Source organism: Gossypium hirsutum, chromosome A08 (genome assembly GCF_007990345.1).
Source record: "Gossypium hirsutum isolate 1008001.06 chromosome A08, Gossypium_hirsutum_v2.1, whole genome shotgun sequence".
Taxonomy (NCBI): Eukaryota; Viridiplantae; Streptophyta; class Magnoliopsida; order Malvales; family Malvaceae; genus Gossypium; species Gossypium hirsutum.
The window spans coordinates 77,317,244-77,330,920 of record NC_053431.1 but is presented as its reverse complement, the minus strand read 5'-3'; the positions used below and the strand labels follow the sequence as shown (position 1 = coordinate 77,330,920).

General features: G+C 32.0%; 2 protein-coding genes across 2 annotated transcripts; both read left to right on the top strand.

Annotated features, from left to right (window-relative positions):
• Positions 1-7,248: 7,248 nt before the first annotated feature.
• On the top strand, positions 7,249-9,839 carry LOC107945824 (putative RING-H2 finger protein ATL69). The gene is made up of 2 exons (XM_041074681.1): positions 7,249-8,080; positions 9,309-9,839. The coding sequence occupies exons 1-2, from the start codon at positions 7,969-7,971 to the stop codon at positions 9,737-9,739; spliced, it is 543 nt and encodes a 180-aa protein (XP_040930615.1). The 5' UTR covers positions 7,249-7,968; the 3' UTR covers positions 9,740-9,839.
• An 89-nt stretch (positions 9,840-9,928) lies between these two features.
• On the top strand, positions 9,929-13,172 carry LOC107945835 (RING-H2 finger protein ATL20). The gene is made up of 2 exons (XM_016879982.2): positions 9,929-10,759; positions 12,481-13,172. The coding sequence occupies exons 1-2, from the start codon at positions 10,069-10,071 to the stop codon at positions 12,933-12,935; spliced, it is 1,146 nt and encodes a 381-aa protein (XP_016735471.2). The 5' UTR covers positions 9,929-10,068; the 3' UTR covers positions 12,936-13,172.
• The last annotated feature ends 505 nt before the right edge of the window (positions 13,173-13,677 follow it).

The following is a 13,677-nucleotide window of genomic DNA, read 5'->3' as shown; positions in this document are numbered from 1 at the left end:
CAATCTATCTCCATACATTCAACATGCTCATTCTTTTTCCAATTGCAAGAATCCATTGTTGTACTTACACTCTATATTTTTGCAGTGATTAATTTGCACCACAAAGAGTTAGGTTCTTTAGTGAATCTCTACCACCATTTAGATAATAGTGCAGTGTTATTTGTTTTAAGGTTTATCATGCCAAAACCCTCGACTTCTTTAGTATGCATACGATATCCCATCTTACTTTACTATTTTACTTTGTGAATTAGTTTTTCCTTAAGAAATCTTCTTATCATTTTATCATTTTTTTTCAGAACACCACTCAACGTATAAAACAAATTCATGTAGAACAATGACAACAAAGACAATATTGAATTAACAAGAATTACAAGTATAAAATTATTTTATTTATTTATTTATTTTTACTACACAATTCTTGCATGAAAATTTCTTTTACTAAAAAGTCTCACACGAAGGGCAAAATGTAGATTTTCAAATTTAATTACTAACATTTTATCTCTCCCTTGAAATAAAGATAAAGAATGTTATATTTCAAGAAAATGTGCTTTTAAGCATATCTCTTCTAGAGCAACAACTATTATTTAAAATAGTTATTGTTCAGAGCAACTATTGTTCGAAAATAACTATGTTTAGAATAAGGCTTTAGTTAGAATAATTGTCATTCAATATAGTTGTTATTTGAGAACAGCTCCTGTTGAGAATAGTTAAAATTCAAAATAGCTTTTGTTTAAAATAATGGCATTTTAATAATAATTATGTTTAGAACAATAATTGTTTGTAATAACTTGTATATAGGACAATGGTGTTTTCTTTTCTAGAATAGCTATTATTTAGAACAAGTTTTATCAAAAAAAAGTATCACCATATAACAACTCTTGTTCAAGAACAACTCTCATCCAAGAACAACCATCATTTTGCGTTTCAAGAGATGTTCCATGAAAGATGTTTCGCGTGGTACTGCTTTACCAAAGTAGAAGAAGTGAAAGTATCTCGGAATATGGTAAGGCTTTTGGGTTATCTTCACTTTTGAGATGTTTCAAAGAGCTTGGCTTGGTGGATTAGATATAGAGATAGTTAAGAGTTCTCCTCTTAACCTTTTCTTGTAATGTTAAGTGTTTTTCCCTCCTTTTATAAATATAGTGAATTCTTCTTCACTATTCACCATCGCTACCCCTTCTTAATCATTAAAGTAATTGTAATTGAAAAATATTTATCATTACTATCATTAATTACTAGCTTTGTGACTCATATTCTTGAAACACTATAAATAGGTGCCTTTCACAATTGGTGAATGACTTTAGGCACTTTTGACATTTTTAATATTTTGAATTCTTAAAGGATTCTCCTTTAAATTCTATCAACTTGTTTTTTTTGTTAAGTCTGATCTTCAACCATATTTCCTTTTCTGTACCTTATCAACCACCACCTTGTTGGAAAAAAAATCCGATTTGAAAATGATTTTCTTGCACAACGAAAATTTAAAAATTTGATAACTAATCCAGTTTGTGATTTTTATAGCAATAAACTTTAATTGAATTCATACCTGTGTTTTTGGATAAACGGATCCTTGATGTTTTCCATATTTCAACCAAACGGTCTTCTCCGCTATTCTTGTACCATGAATTGCTTCAAGTGTGGGCTTGAACCAATTGAATCAAAGTACAAAACTAGAAAAAGAAATTCTTTTAGGGTGAAAATGAAAAATCTTTCTTCTTTAAAAAACTGGTAAAATTGTTATTCTGAAAAATATGTTTATAATTTGAGAATAAATTCTCTCTATTTTTTGGAAGAATAACAATTTTACAAAAGTTGTGTTAATAGCTCTACCGTGCCATCTATTTCTAGAAAGAGAAGGTAAAACCCTTGTAGACTTGTAGAGGTTTATTTTAAATAGTAAAACAACATCCTACTTAGAGTAGGAGATGGGTGAAAGACTTACCCTTGTATTTCTACTAGGGTTGCCGCCCTCTTCATGTTTTATGAGTGGTTTTGGGTCTCTCTCACATTAGGTAAAATTACGAGATTTTTTGAGCCTTTTTAACCCAGTACTCTGTAACATGGTCCAACTCGATTAAGTTTTTCTATTTCCCAAAATAAGTTTTAATATTTACATATTAAATCATTTTCTCATCCCAAATTTACCCCCAGTAAAATTTTGATAGTTTTACCCGCAATAAAATTTCAAGAAAATTCGTTTAATATGTCACAACTCAATATGTTCACTATGATCGAATGATTTATTTTTATTTTTGGCCTTCAAAATAGTCCGAACACATAAACTCAGCCTTCCATCATTTTTTAATTAATCATATATAGGATTGCAAGTTTCTATTTTCATTTTTAAAAACCTACATTCATTTTCAAATGATTTCATTTCTCCATTTCGGAGAAAACCATAATCATTTCTGCATGTTTCTCATTTCTCATTTTCTATTTATTTCGTTCATTTCTATTCAAACACACAATTCATTTATGGTTTCAATGAGCTAGTGGAGGTGCTGTGATCCGGCCTGGGTAGTTGAGTCGAATTCACTTAATTGCCCGATCGTAGTCGAGAGAATTGTTCGTGCCTCGAATCTTAGAATTAGAAGTAGATGAAAAGGAATGGATAAGCAGAAGGTTTCAAGAAATGTAGGATTAGTAATAGGTTCGGCTATGGGTAGCAACAAATGGATGAATGATAGAAAGCTCGGTTTGGTTAACAAGAAAGAAATTTGAAATGGGAATGGAAAAAAGAACTCAACGTCAGGAATGATTCAACAGTAAAAAGTGTCACCCCGATTCCTATATTGTTAAGGTGAAAAGGATGAATAATTGGATAGGTGAACGCCACACCAAGATTGGTGATAAGTTCAAATAAGGACGATTGACGCCACTAGCACAAGCTAGATAAGTCTTTGGAAACTTGTACGAGATATGAGAGAAAGCAACCTCACAAGAACAATGTTCATTAAACAAATTGGAAAAAGTCTTTTTACAATGAAATGCACAAACTATTTATAACCTATCAAGTAGTAACCAAATGGACAAACTAGTAGCTTAAAGACTAAGTACATTCAGTTAAGAATACACTAGAATATTCTAGAATAAATCATTAAAGGGTTAAGTCCACATTCGGCTGATTGGAACTTCAATGGGCAGCTTCATGGTTAAGCAAAATTGACTTGGATGAATGTGCATAGATGGCAGCCCATTAGCTTGTCTAAGTTCATCCATGGATTGATTGGTGCATTAAAGAAGTGTCTTTTGGCCGAATAGTCACCTAGGGAAGTCATTTGGGTAGCAAATGATTCATGTATCAAGAACTAGATGCATTCTCCCATTCGTTGTAGCTTGTTGTCCATGCATCTTCTCTTAATCTTTATTCATGAATTGAATTTGGAAATTAATTATGCAGCTACCCCTTGGCTGAATAAGTACTTAGGAAACCCAATAGATCTCCCACATACATTCGGTCAGGCATGGAACTAAAAGGGGTCTTGAATCTACTCATTCATGAACAACCATTAATTACTCTCCATTATTGCATGTGTGCCGTCCAAAGGGAATGGATCTTTATGGATTCATTGTACCGTCCAAATAGGGAATGTATGAAATTAATCCTTATGCATGTACTTAAGCCGTCCATGTACATGTACATAATTCTTCCCAAGCATTGAACCAAGTCGTACATGTATCTTCTCATCCATTGAATTAAACCTGTGTATGCACCTAGCCTTAAATGCTCTTCAAATATTCAGCTGAACCTACAAGAGAAATGAACACATTTAATTATAATATTTAGACATAATTAAATAGCAACTAACAACTTAACTAATTAGGACAAATTAAATTAAAATTAATTAGCTTATTAATTCAACTAGCTCAAACTGAATGAAAACATTTAATGAACTAATTTAAGCTAGGGAAATCGGCATGAGCTGTAGGAAATTTAATTTAAAACTAAATTAAAACTTAGTTTATTGAAATGAAGAAGGAATGAGCTGAAACGAGCTAGGTTCGAACTCAAACGAGCTAAATCGAGCTCAAGTGAGCTGATTGGAGCTGAATGGCGCATGGGGAGCTGGAGAGGAGCTGAGATTGGATTGCAAAATGGTGCATGGAGTCTTCAAGGCATTGTCCTTAGCTCCTCCAACGTCATTGACCTTGTTATCATCCCAAATGCGCAACATCAAGACTGATAAAGCATCTTGAATTTGCTTGGTTCGAGCTCGAGTCATGGGGCATTTTGGAAGCTCGATTGATTCATGATTTGCATTCGAGGATGCCCCGGGCGTGCTCACATCAGGAGGAACCTATTGGACATATGTGGTTGAGACTCAAATGATTTATAATTAAGTTTTAGCTTTTCACCTATTAATTATAAGCTCATTTAGTCATGAAGTCATTCCACTATAGTATCGTGATTGAGCTTTCCTCAACGACATACCATTACGAAAGCAACTGCTCAGTGCTTGTCCAATGACCTTGACATAAGTGTGTTACCTTCATAGGATATCTGTGATCTCTTTGGGATAATATCCGTTCTTCCAATATGATCCTATTTTATCTCATGATAGCCATTACATCTTCTTTCATGAAAAGTCAATCACTATCAAATAGTGGTCAAGCCATTCATCACAAAAACGGACGACCTGTGGCTACATTTACTTTTCATCAACCATGTAGTGCCCATGAGAGAATATCATTTACCCATGTTTTGGGCTATGAAATTTTACTATTGTGAATGGCACTACATACTACAAAAGTCATACACCCAACGCACTAGCTTTCAGTTCCTTATCTATTTAAACTCAGACTTTTACTTACATCAAAGTGTACGAGTCACGCGTACATAGTCCGCCATCCACTCAGGATTTAGGTATGTCACACTATGAAAGTCACAAGTGAATAAATTCATAAACGGATTCAGGATCTATTCTGCTTGGGTCATGTCCAATGTACTATTAGTCCAATCAGTTATATTTACGTTTCTATCTTCTAGGAGTCACCCGTTCTGATACCCAAGATAAGACATCTCCTTAATTGGACTTGATAGATGTCATATTAATCTTTTAATCGGTTTGCTCATTTTCGGTTAGACTAAGGACATGTTTAGATTCGTCTACTAATACAAGTTGCCTTTTTGTATTACGATCCGACCACGCAATATCTATTAGTATTAGTTAAACATTAGACAACCAATGAGCAACATTTACTTCTATTTTGCTTTGCGTGCAAAAACCATTTGAGGTCAAAGTATTAATGTAATTCATGAATTATTAAATAATTTGTTTGAAAAAATTACAAGCTTATATAGACAAAAATACTACACTTAGAGCACTAGATCTAACACACCTTCCATTGCACTCAATGTTACTAAATCAGCTCCAGTCTTCCTCTCCATCTTTTTTCAGTATATCTCATTCAATTGTTTGTGACGATTTCTCTCTCCATCAAAAGAACCCTCTACATTTCCATATTTAAAGTGTCTATTTGAATTGGTTTTAGTAGGTCACAAAGATCGATGAAAGCTTTTTTGAATTGGATTTCCCCTCCCATTAAGTTTAATATGGACGGTTCCAGTTCAGGCAATCCAGGACCAGCAAGTACTGGTGGTATTTTTTGCGACATGACTGGTAATGTTTTTATTTTCTTTCTCTAAATCAATCGAACTTGCTAATGCTTTTCTAGCAACGCTGCTTGCGATTAAAGAGGTTGTTTCAGTCTTCTAACTTGGAGGAGTAATTTTACCCTTATCATGGAGAGAGAAAGTGCTTGCGCGGTGGAGTGGATTCGTAATCCACCTTTAGCCCCTGGAAGATTGAGATTCATGATCAATGGCATTAAATCCACTGGGCTTAGTGATATTTAGTGGTTTGTTATATTGTGAAAAAATAAAAAAATAAAGAACACACAAATTTTACGTGGAAACCCTTTCGGGAAAAAACCACGGGCAGAGGAAAAAAAAATTCACTATGTCGAAAAATTGAATTCAATACAAGAGGAATAGACTATGTCTATTTATAGGCTTGTAAAGCCATATTCTAGTAGGATTGAAATATCTTATCTTAATCAATATAAAATAGATGGAGTTTAATAATCGAGATGTTGATTTGTTAGGCAAAGCAGGGTGCTTCTTTTATTCTGCTTCCTCTTTAGTTTTTTTTCTTTCCTAATTTTTCGTGTTTTTGCTTGTTTGCATTTTGTTGTCTCGCCTTTGCTTTGTGATTATACAAACTATGTTTGTTTTAGTGTTGTTTTGAATAAAATTACTACTTTATTTTTTTAATTAAAAAAAGAGAGTATGAATTGGAATCTTGAAAATCTTTTGATAAAAAAAAACTGAACTCAAATTTCATTTATTATACAAAATTGTAAGAAATTTATGTAAATATGATGTATATTTGAAGTTGTAAACAAGAATTTTGAAATAACAAATGTCAATTTCTATTTATCACTAAATAAACATAAATTTTAATAATAACTATAAGTATTACATTTATATATTTATCATCACAATTTATATTATTTAAAAATATAAACAAACAAGAATATATATACTGAAAATTAATATATCCATGTATCACAAGATTCTCTAAAATAATCCAAGATGTCAACCTCCTCCTTTGTTTCTTTCTATTTAACGTCACAGATGCCTCAATAATATATATACTGAAAATTAACATTTTCATTTTTAATGTATCAGACCACACTAAATTATCATCATTTTTTTTAAATATATATGTAGTCGCCTTCCGAGTAAGCATAAAATGACATCTTTGAACTCATTTTCTTTGGATTATCTGGTTTACAATAAAATTCTTCTAACTTTTCTTTTTCTTGTATTTTTAAAGTTAAATCTTGTTATTATCAACGTTATTGATTTAATTTTTATGCTTTAATTTGATCACTTTTAATCTTTATATTGATAATTTTTTTGGTTAAATTTAGTTACTAGTATTGTATGTAGATTTAGTTCATATTTTTTTATTGGATCATTATAAGTCCCCATATTTTTTAAATTTTAAAATTTTAGTTTTGACGTAAATGACAATTGTTAATCCATTAACTTGATCAGTTTTAGTCAGTAATATGTGGAAATAACAAACTCACATGTCATTATACAAATGATAATATATTTTTCGTATCAGATTTTAGAAACAATAGAATTTAATAAATTTAACAATTATCGCTTAGAGAGGATTGAAATTCTAAAAATTAAAAAATATAAAGACTAAAAGTGACCAAATCAAATAACGTGGATTAAATATACAACTTTAGTAAAGCACAGAGACTAGTATCATAATTTAACCATTGTGTAATAGTTGAGTCTCTCGCAAATTACCTAACCGAGGGTGCCAACTAACTCGAGAAAGCTTAAAAGGAAAATTGAAGGTTTTTTTTACTTAGTTTTCCGGTGAGCACCAAATGACTCTATTTGAAACCATCTTATTCATCGTCTTTTTTTTCTCTCTTCAGCCATCAGCAAGCGTTGAAATTTACCGTGTTTCATGTGGGAATCAATTGGTTCGTTTCCCTTTCCGTCTCAGCAACCAACCCGATCGTTGTGGCTATCCCCGGTTCAATCTCTCATGCAAGGACCAAGCCCAAACTGTCCTTTCGCTTCCATTTTCCGGAGAATTCAATGTCGTACACATCGACTATTTGTTCCAAAATATATGGCTCAACGACCCTGATCATTGCACCCCCAAACGTCTCCTTCATGGACTTAACCTATCCAGTACTCCTTTTGATTTGCTATATCCTCGAAGCTTCACGTTTTTCAATTCCTCCGCCGCTGCATCAACACAACTTCATCAAGCAAAGTATATATCTTGTCTCAGCGGCACAAACTTTTATGTCGTGGCTCTACCGGCGGCCCGACTCGATTCGTCGGCATCATTGTCAACGTCGTGTTTAGAGATAGCGACGGTTTTGGTTCCGTTTTCCTGAACGGGTTGGTCGAATCTTGGGAATGGTCTTATGTTGACATGGAATGAACCGAATTGCCTGAGGTGCGAAAATGGAGCAGGGAACTGCATGTTCAAGAGTGAGACCGGCCTGGATGTTGGATGCTCCGTTGGTTTTACCAATGGTATGTTTCTATTTTGCGGTGAAAAATTATGGAGATTTTAGTTAAAAATATTGCAATATAGTTGCAGTGAAAAAAAAAAAGTATATATCTTCAGCTACCATAAATATATTCAAGCCTTGCTAAACATTATTTGGATGAGGAATTTATTTGTAAGGACTAAGGAGAATTTTAAAGTATTTTTTTAGTATTTGCTAAAATAAAAATTAGATTTTTCAATTCTAGATATGGATTTTGTGAAATGCTTTTGATTTTTACTAAGAAATTAGTATTTATTGTGTCATTTTATACCAATGTTTTAATTTCTAATTATTTTTTTTTCTTTTTTACCATGTTATATATCTATTCATTTTTTATTTAGTTCTCAAACTTGGTAATTTTTTTTCAACTTAATCTCTAAACTTATTTTTGTTCAAATTAGTCTCAAAATTTGGAAATAAATTTTTAATTTAGCCCTTGAACTTGAATTCCATTAAGGTGTGATGATGTGATCACCTACTTTTTTAAAAAAAAATTATATAAAATCTAAAAATACAAAAAATTTTGAATTATAAATTTTTAAAATTTTTCATGTAATGATGTGGTAGTATGAAAATGTATCATGTCATCACACTTTAAGAGAAGCCAAGTTAAGAGATCAAATTAGGAAAAGTCGTCAAGTTCTAGGACTAAAGTAAATAAAAAAAATGTTTAAGGACCAAGGTGAGAAAAATTATCAAATTGAAGGACTAAATGTTACTTTATCCCTTATTTTTTTTACAAATCTAATAATAATCATAATGCCATTTTTTATTTTTTCTATTATTGTTATTTAATTATTTGATCAAATTTCATTGTTTAAAATTCTTTCTACTTACAAAAGTACATTTATCCAAACAATTCAATTAAATTGATAAAATTATATAAAAAAATCATTCAAGTACACCCTAAAAGTAATTAATACATAATACCCACATTCAATGGTGATATAAAAATATATATACTTGCGTGAGGTTTACTAGTTAATGGTAGTTAATGGAAAATGTGAGGAAAGATAAAAATGGGACATACAGAAAGAAAATTTCAAAATTGCTATCCACTTCTCAATCTGTTGGTGAGGCATCGCTTTCATGCTCCCACAACCACGTCAGGCGGCGATTGAATTTCATACTTGCGTCTTTCTTTTTTCTTTTTTTTTTTTTAAAAGATCAAATAAAATAAGGAAGATATATGTTTCAATATTTATTTTTAGGTCTTTCAAGACATGCTAAATACGGTATAATGTTTGGTGCTGGAATACCGGTGTTGTTCATCGTCGGCTTAGTAATTTACCTCCGCAACAAGGTTGAAGAAGACTACAACAATCGGCATCCAAATCAGCCAGAACTGTTGTCGACCACCCCAAGATTAGATGCTTCCGTCAAAGGTCTCGATGGACAAACCATCGAGGCGTATCCAGTAACATTGCTGGGTGAAAGCCGGCGATTACCGAGGCCTAATGATAATACTTGCCCAATATGCCTTAGTGAATACCAAGCTAAAGAGATGATAAGGACTATTCCAGATTGCGAGCATTATTTTCATGCCGTTTGTATCGACGAATGGCTGAAATTGAATGCTGCATGCCCCTTGTGCCGTAATACCCCGCAAACATTAGCTCCTATTGTTTCATCTTCATCATAACATATGATTAATTTACTTATTTTTCTTTGTGTATAATTTCTGTATGGGATCAATGTTAAAGAAATAAAGTGAAAACCAAACCCATCATTATGATTATTTATTTATTTATTCATTATCAACACCTACCAAAACAATTGAGGGTGACTAGGAAAACACAAAAAAAAAGGAATAAATTTCGTCGGTGAAAACAATACAACATAGTAGACAGCTAAATATTGTTTTTCAGTTTCTTCTGACATGCCAACTCGAGGTCTAGAAGTTTAATCTGCCAAAAAAGCAAGAACAAACTCTACGTTGTTTATAATCCTCTAAACTAACTACTTACATGAATGGACTTCTTTTACGTTATTAAAAGAATGGATTCGATTTCCATTCAACCTTTCTTGTTCATCATCATTTTCTTTTCTTTTCAACCATCAATAAGCCTAGAAATTTGTTCTACCCTATGCGGATCTCAAACTATTCGCTTCCCTTTCAGGCTTATAGACCAGCCCCAATACTGCGGCTATCAAGACTTTAAACTCTCTTGCAAATTCCAGGAGACGACACAAGACGTAACCATCCTCACTTTCCCATATGCCGGTAACTTCAGCGTCTTCCATATCGATTACGCCCAACAAGTACTGCAACTAGGCTACTCGGTAGGTTGCCTCCCGAGAATTCTTCTTCAGGGTCTTAATCTCTCAGGCTCTCCTTTTATGTCAGTAAACACTCAAAGCTACACTTTTTACAACTGTTCAACCATGGTGCAATATCCTGGAGTTTTAAAAATTCCATGTCTTAGTGGGTTCAACTTTTATGTCGTTGCTATACCGACGGATGGTTATACCCCATCGACGTCGGTGTGTTTGGAGATAGCAAAGGTTATGGTCCCAATGTCAACAGATTGGTGGGAGGACGGTATGACTTTGGGGTGGAACCAACCTGATTGCCGTTGGTGTGAAAGCCATCAAGGAACTTGCCTATTCGAGAATGTTGGTGCAGGCTTGCAGGTCGGATGCGACAGTGCTATTAAACACGGTATGCTTCATTAACATCTTCTACTCAACAACAGTAAGGCTGTCTTTTTCTTTAATCGTTTAAATGTGTGTTTTTTTTAATGCAAAAAGGTTAAAAGTGAGAAAAAAACATGCATAAACTTTGAAGTGTAATAACCAATAATGGTAATTGAGTTAAAAGAGCAGTTTTTCATCTTTGCATTCCATTGGTAAAGTGGAAGCCGGAAGCTTGTTAAGAAGGGTGATGTGGGGAGTATATAGAACAATTTGGTATTAGAATTAGGATTTACCGATGGAATGCAAACTACATTGGATCTTTCAAATGTGCAGATATCACCTTTCTTCTTCACGGATATTCCTTCAATATTTTTTTTAAGGTAATATTCCTTCGATATCCTGACTACATTCCTCTAGAAATAAGTGGAGTGTCAAAATTTTTATCCATATTTATATTTAATTTTTTCACGATTTAACCATTAAACTATACCCACTTTAGTAATTAGTTCTTTTTCTATTGTATTTTGATACTTAAAAGCTTAACTCCATTATCCGTTTTAGTTACTAAAAGCTAACAATGTTAAAAAAGCTGCCAATAACAACACGCCAAGTCACCAATAACATGACATATTAATTAATGATGTAATATGTTAACCAAAGTTGACCCGTATTCGCCGAGAATTAATTGCATTGATTGACCATTGTTTGGTAAAAAAAAATCATTAAAATTGTAAAAAGTATCATTTTTTTAAAATTATAAAACTGTAAAAGTTGTTTTAAAATATTTAAAAGTTGTAAAAATTATTAAAAACATTAGAATTTGTAAATATATATATAATTATAATTTTAAAATGAAAAAAATATTTTTAAAATTATTAAAAATTATAAAAAATTAAAAAGTGTTTTCAAATTTAAAAGAAATTTTAAAAAGTTGTAAAATTTGGCCTGCCTTAGCATAAAAGAAAATCAATTTGAGATTTATGGCAAATTCCATTTAGAATATCAAGGATGAATGTGAACCAAGTTAGCTGAAACTGATTATGGGAATCGTATACATTTTTTAATATTTTAAAAAATAATTTTCACAATTTTTTTACTTTTTAAATATTTTTTTTCAATTTTTTATAAACTTTTAATGATTTTATTAATTATCATTTTTTTTAATATTTTAAATGATTTTTACAAATTTTTATAGTTTTTAATAAATTTTAATAATTTTAATAATTTTTACAACTTTTAATGATTTGTCTAATCAACGATCAATCAACATGATCAATATAGCATACCATCAGTCAACATGTCACATCATCAATTAATGTGTCATTTCATCGATGACATGGTGTGTTCTTATTTGTCATTTTTTTAACATCGTTAACTTTTAGGTACAAAAAAGGATAATGGAGTAAAATTTAATATCAAAATGAGACAAAAAAAAAATTAGATACCAAAGTGGAAAAATCAGCATAGTTCAAAAGTCAAATAATGAATAAAGCCTTTATATATATATATATGATTTATTCTAAACTTTGCCCCTCTATCTTATGAAAATTGAAAACTTAATCTTTTTACTTTAGCAATGTATCATTAATTGTTGACCCAAAAGTTAATAGTCTAATAAATTAAAATAAAAGACTAACTTTTTAAATTTTACTAAAGTAGAGGGATAAATTTCATAATTAATATATATATATTAGAGCCTCAACCTTATAGTTTGAATTTAATTTGCATTCATCTTTTCTTGTGTAGGGCTTCCATCAAGTGTTAGAGATGCCTTGGTTTTCGGCTTGGGAATATCCCTTATGTGCCTCATCGCGGTTATAAGTTGCGTAAAACTCAACTTTACCGAGGGACAGAACCACCCCAACCCCGAAATCCTCATGACCCACCCTCGATCAACTCCAGGTTCAACAAAAGGCCTTGATAGACAAACTATTGACACATGCCCTACAACTTTGCTTGGTCCAAGCCGATGCCTACCCAATCCGAGAGACAACATCTGCTCCATATGCCTATGCGAATACCAAGCCAATGAGACGTTAAGAACTATCCCTAATTGCAGCCATTATTTTCATGTCGATTGTATAGACCAGTGGCTTAAACTAATGCAACATGTCCCGAATGTCGCGATAAGTTTGAGGAGCCTCCTCTTGTCGCTCCTACATTATCATCACTTATGCCCGTGGTTGCTTTTTTTACTTTAATATATGTGCTTTAAATGTTGTCAATTAATATTGCTTTGGGTTAAATGGAGACTTAGTTGTTGCTTTATATCTTCACTTATCATTTATAAAAATAGATTTTGTTGGAGGCATAAGGGCATGTTTACCTTTGCCTTCGATATATATTTTTTATTTTATATATGCACTATCAATGAATTCAAAACGATTATGTTGTATTATTTTATGCATAAACAAAGTTCATATCGTGTTATAAACATCATATTATAAAGGGTTAATGTTATATTTGGCTCTTGAAATTTAACTAAATTTGCAATGTGCTTGTACTAAAAAAATTGTAATTTACTACTTGTAGTATTTCTCTACAATAAAATCCACCCTAACACCTTAATCTATATCTATAATTTATATAAAACCAAGAATTTAGAAAATAGTTTGAATCAATGAAAATACCGTTTATTTTTCTTTATATTACTAAATTGACATTTAATAAAAGAGTTTTTATTCATTTAAACTATATAGTTGAGTTGAAGTTAAATTTAATATGTAATAGCTTGCCTAGCGTAGATCGTATCAATATGTTATTTGGCGTATAGTTAGGTAAGCTAGGGTAGAAAAAGGATGGGATTGGTGAATTATCCGTTGCGTCTAGGTGGCGTATTGCGTGAATACAACAGTACACCATTTTGCAGAATGTCTCACTAGAATTCGCCATTTGGTGGACTTTTTTGGGAGGCAATTCGCCAACCCCAGATACTTTGGGGTG

Coding starts and splice junctions, on each gene's coding strand:
- LOC107945835 (XM_016879982.2), top strand. CDS start 10,069: ATGGACTTCTTTTACGTTATTAAAAGAATGGATTCGATTTCCATTCAA. Junction 10,760..12,480: donor CGACAGTGCTATTAAACACG/GTATGCTTCATT, acceptor TTTCTTGTGTAG/GGCTTCCATCAAGTGTTAGA.
- LOC107945824 (XM_041074681.1), top strand. CDS start 7,969: ATGTTGACATGGAATGAACCGAATTGCCTGAGGTGCGAAAATGGAGCA. Junction 8,081..9,308: donor CTCCGTTGGTTTTACCAATG/GTATGTTTCTAT, acceptor ATTTATTTTTAG/GTCTTTCAAGACATGCTAAA.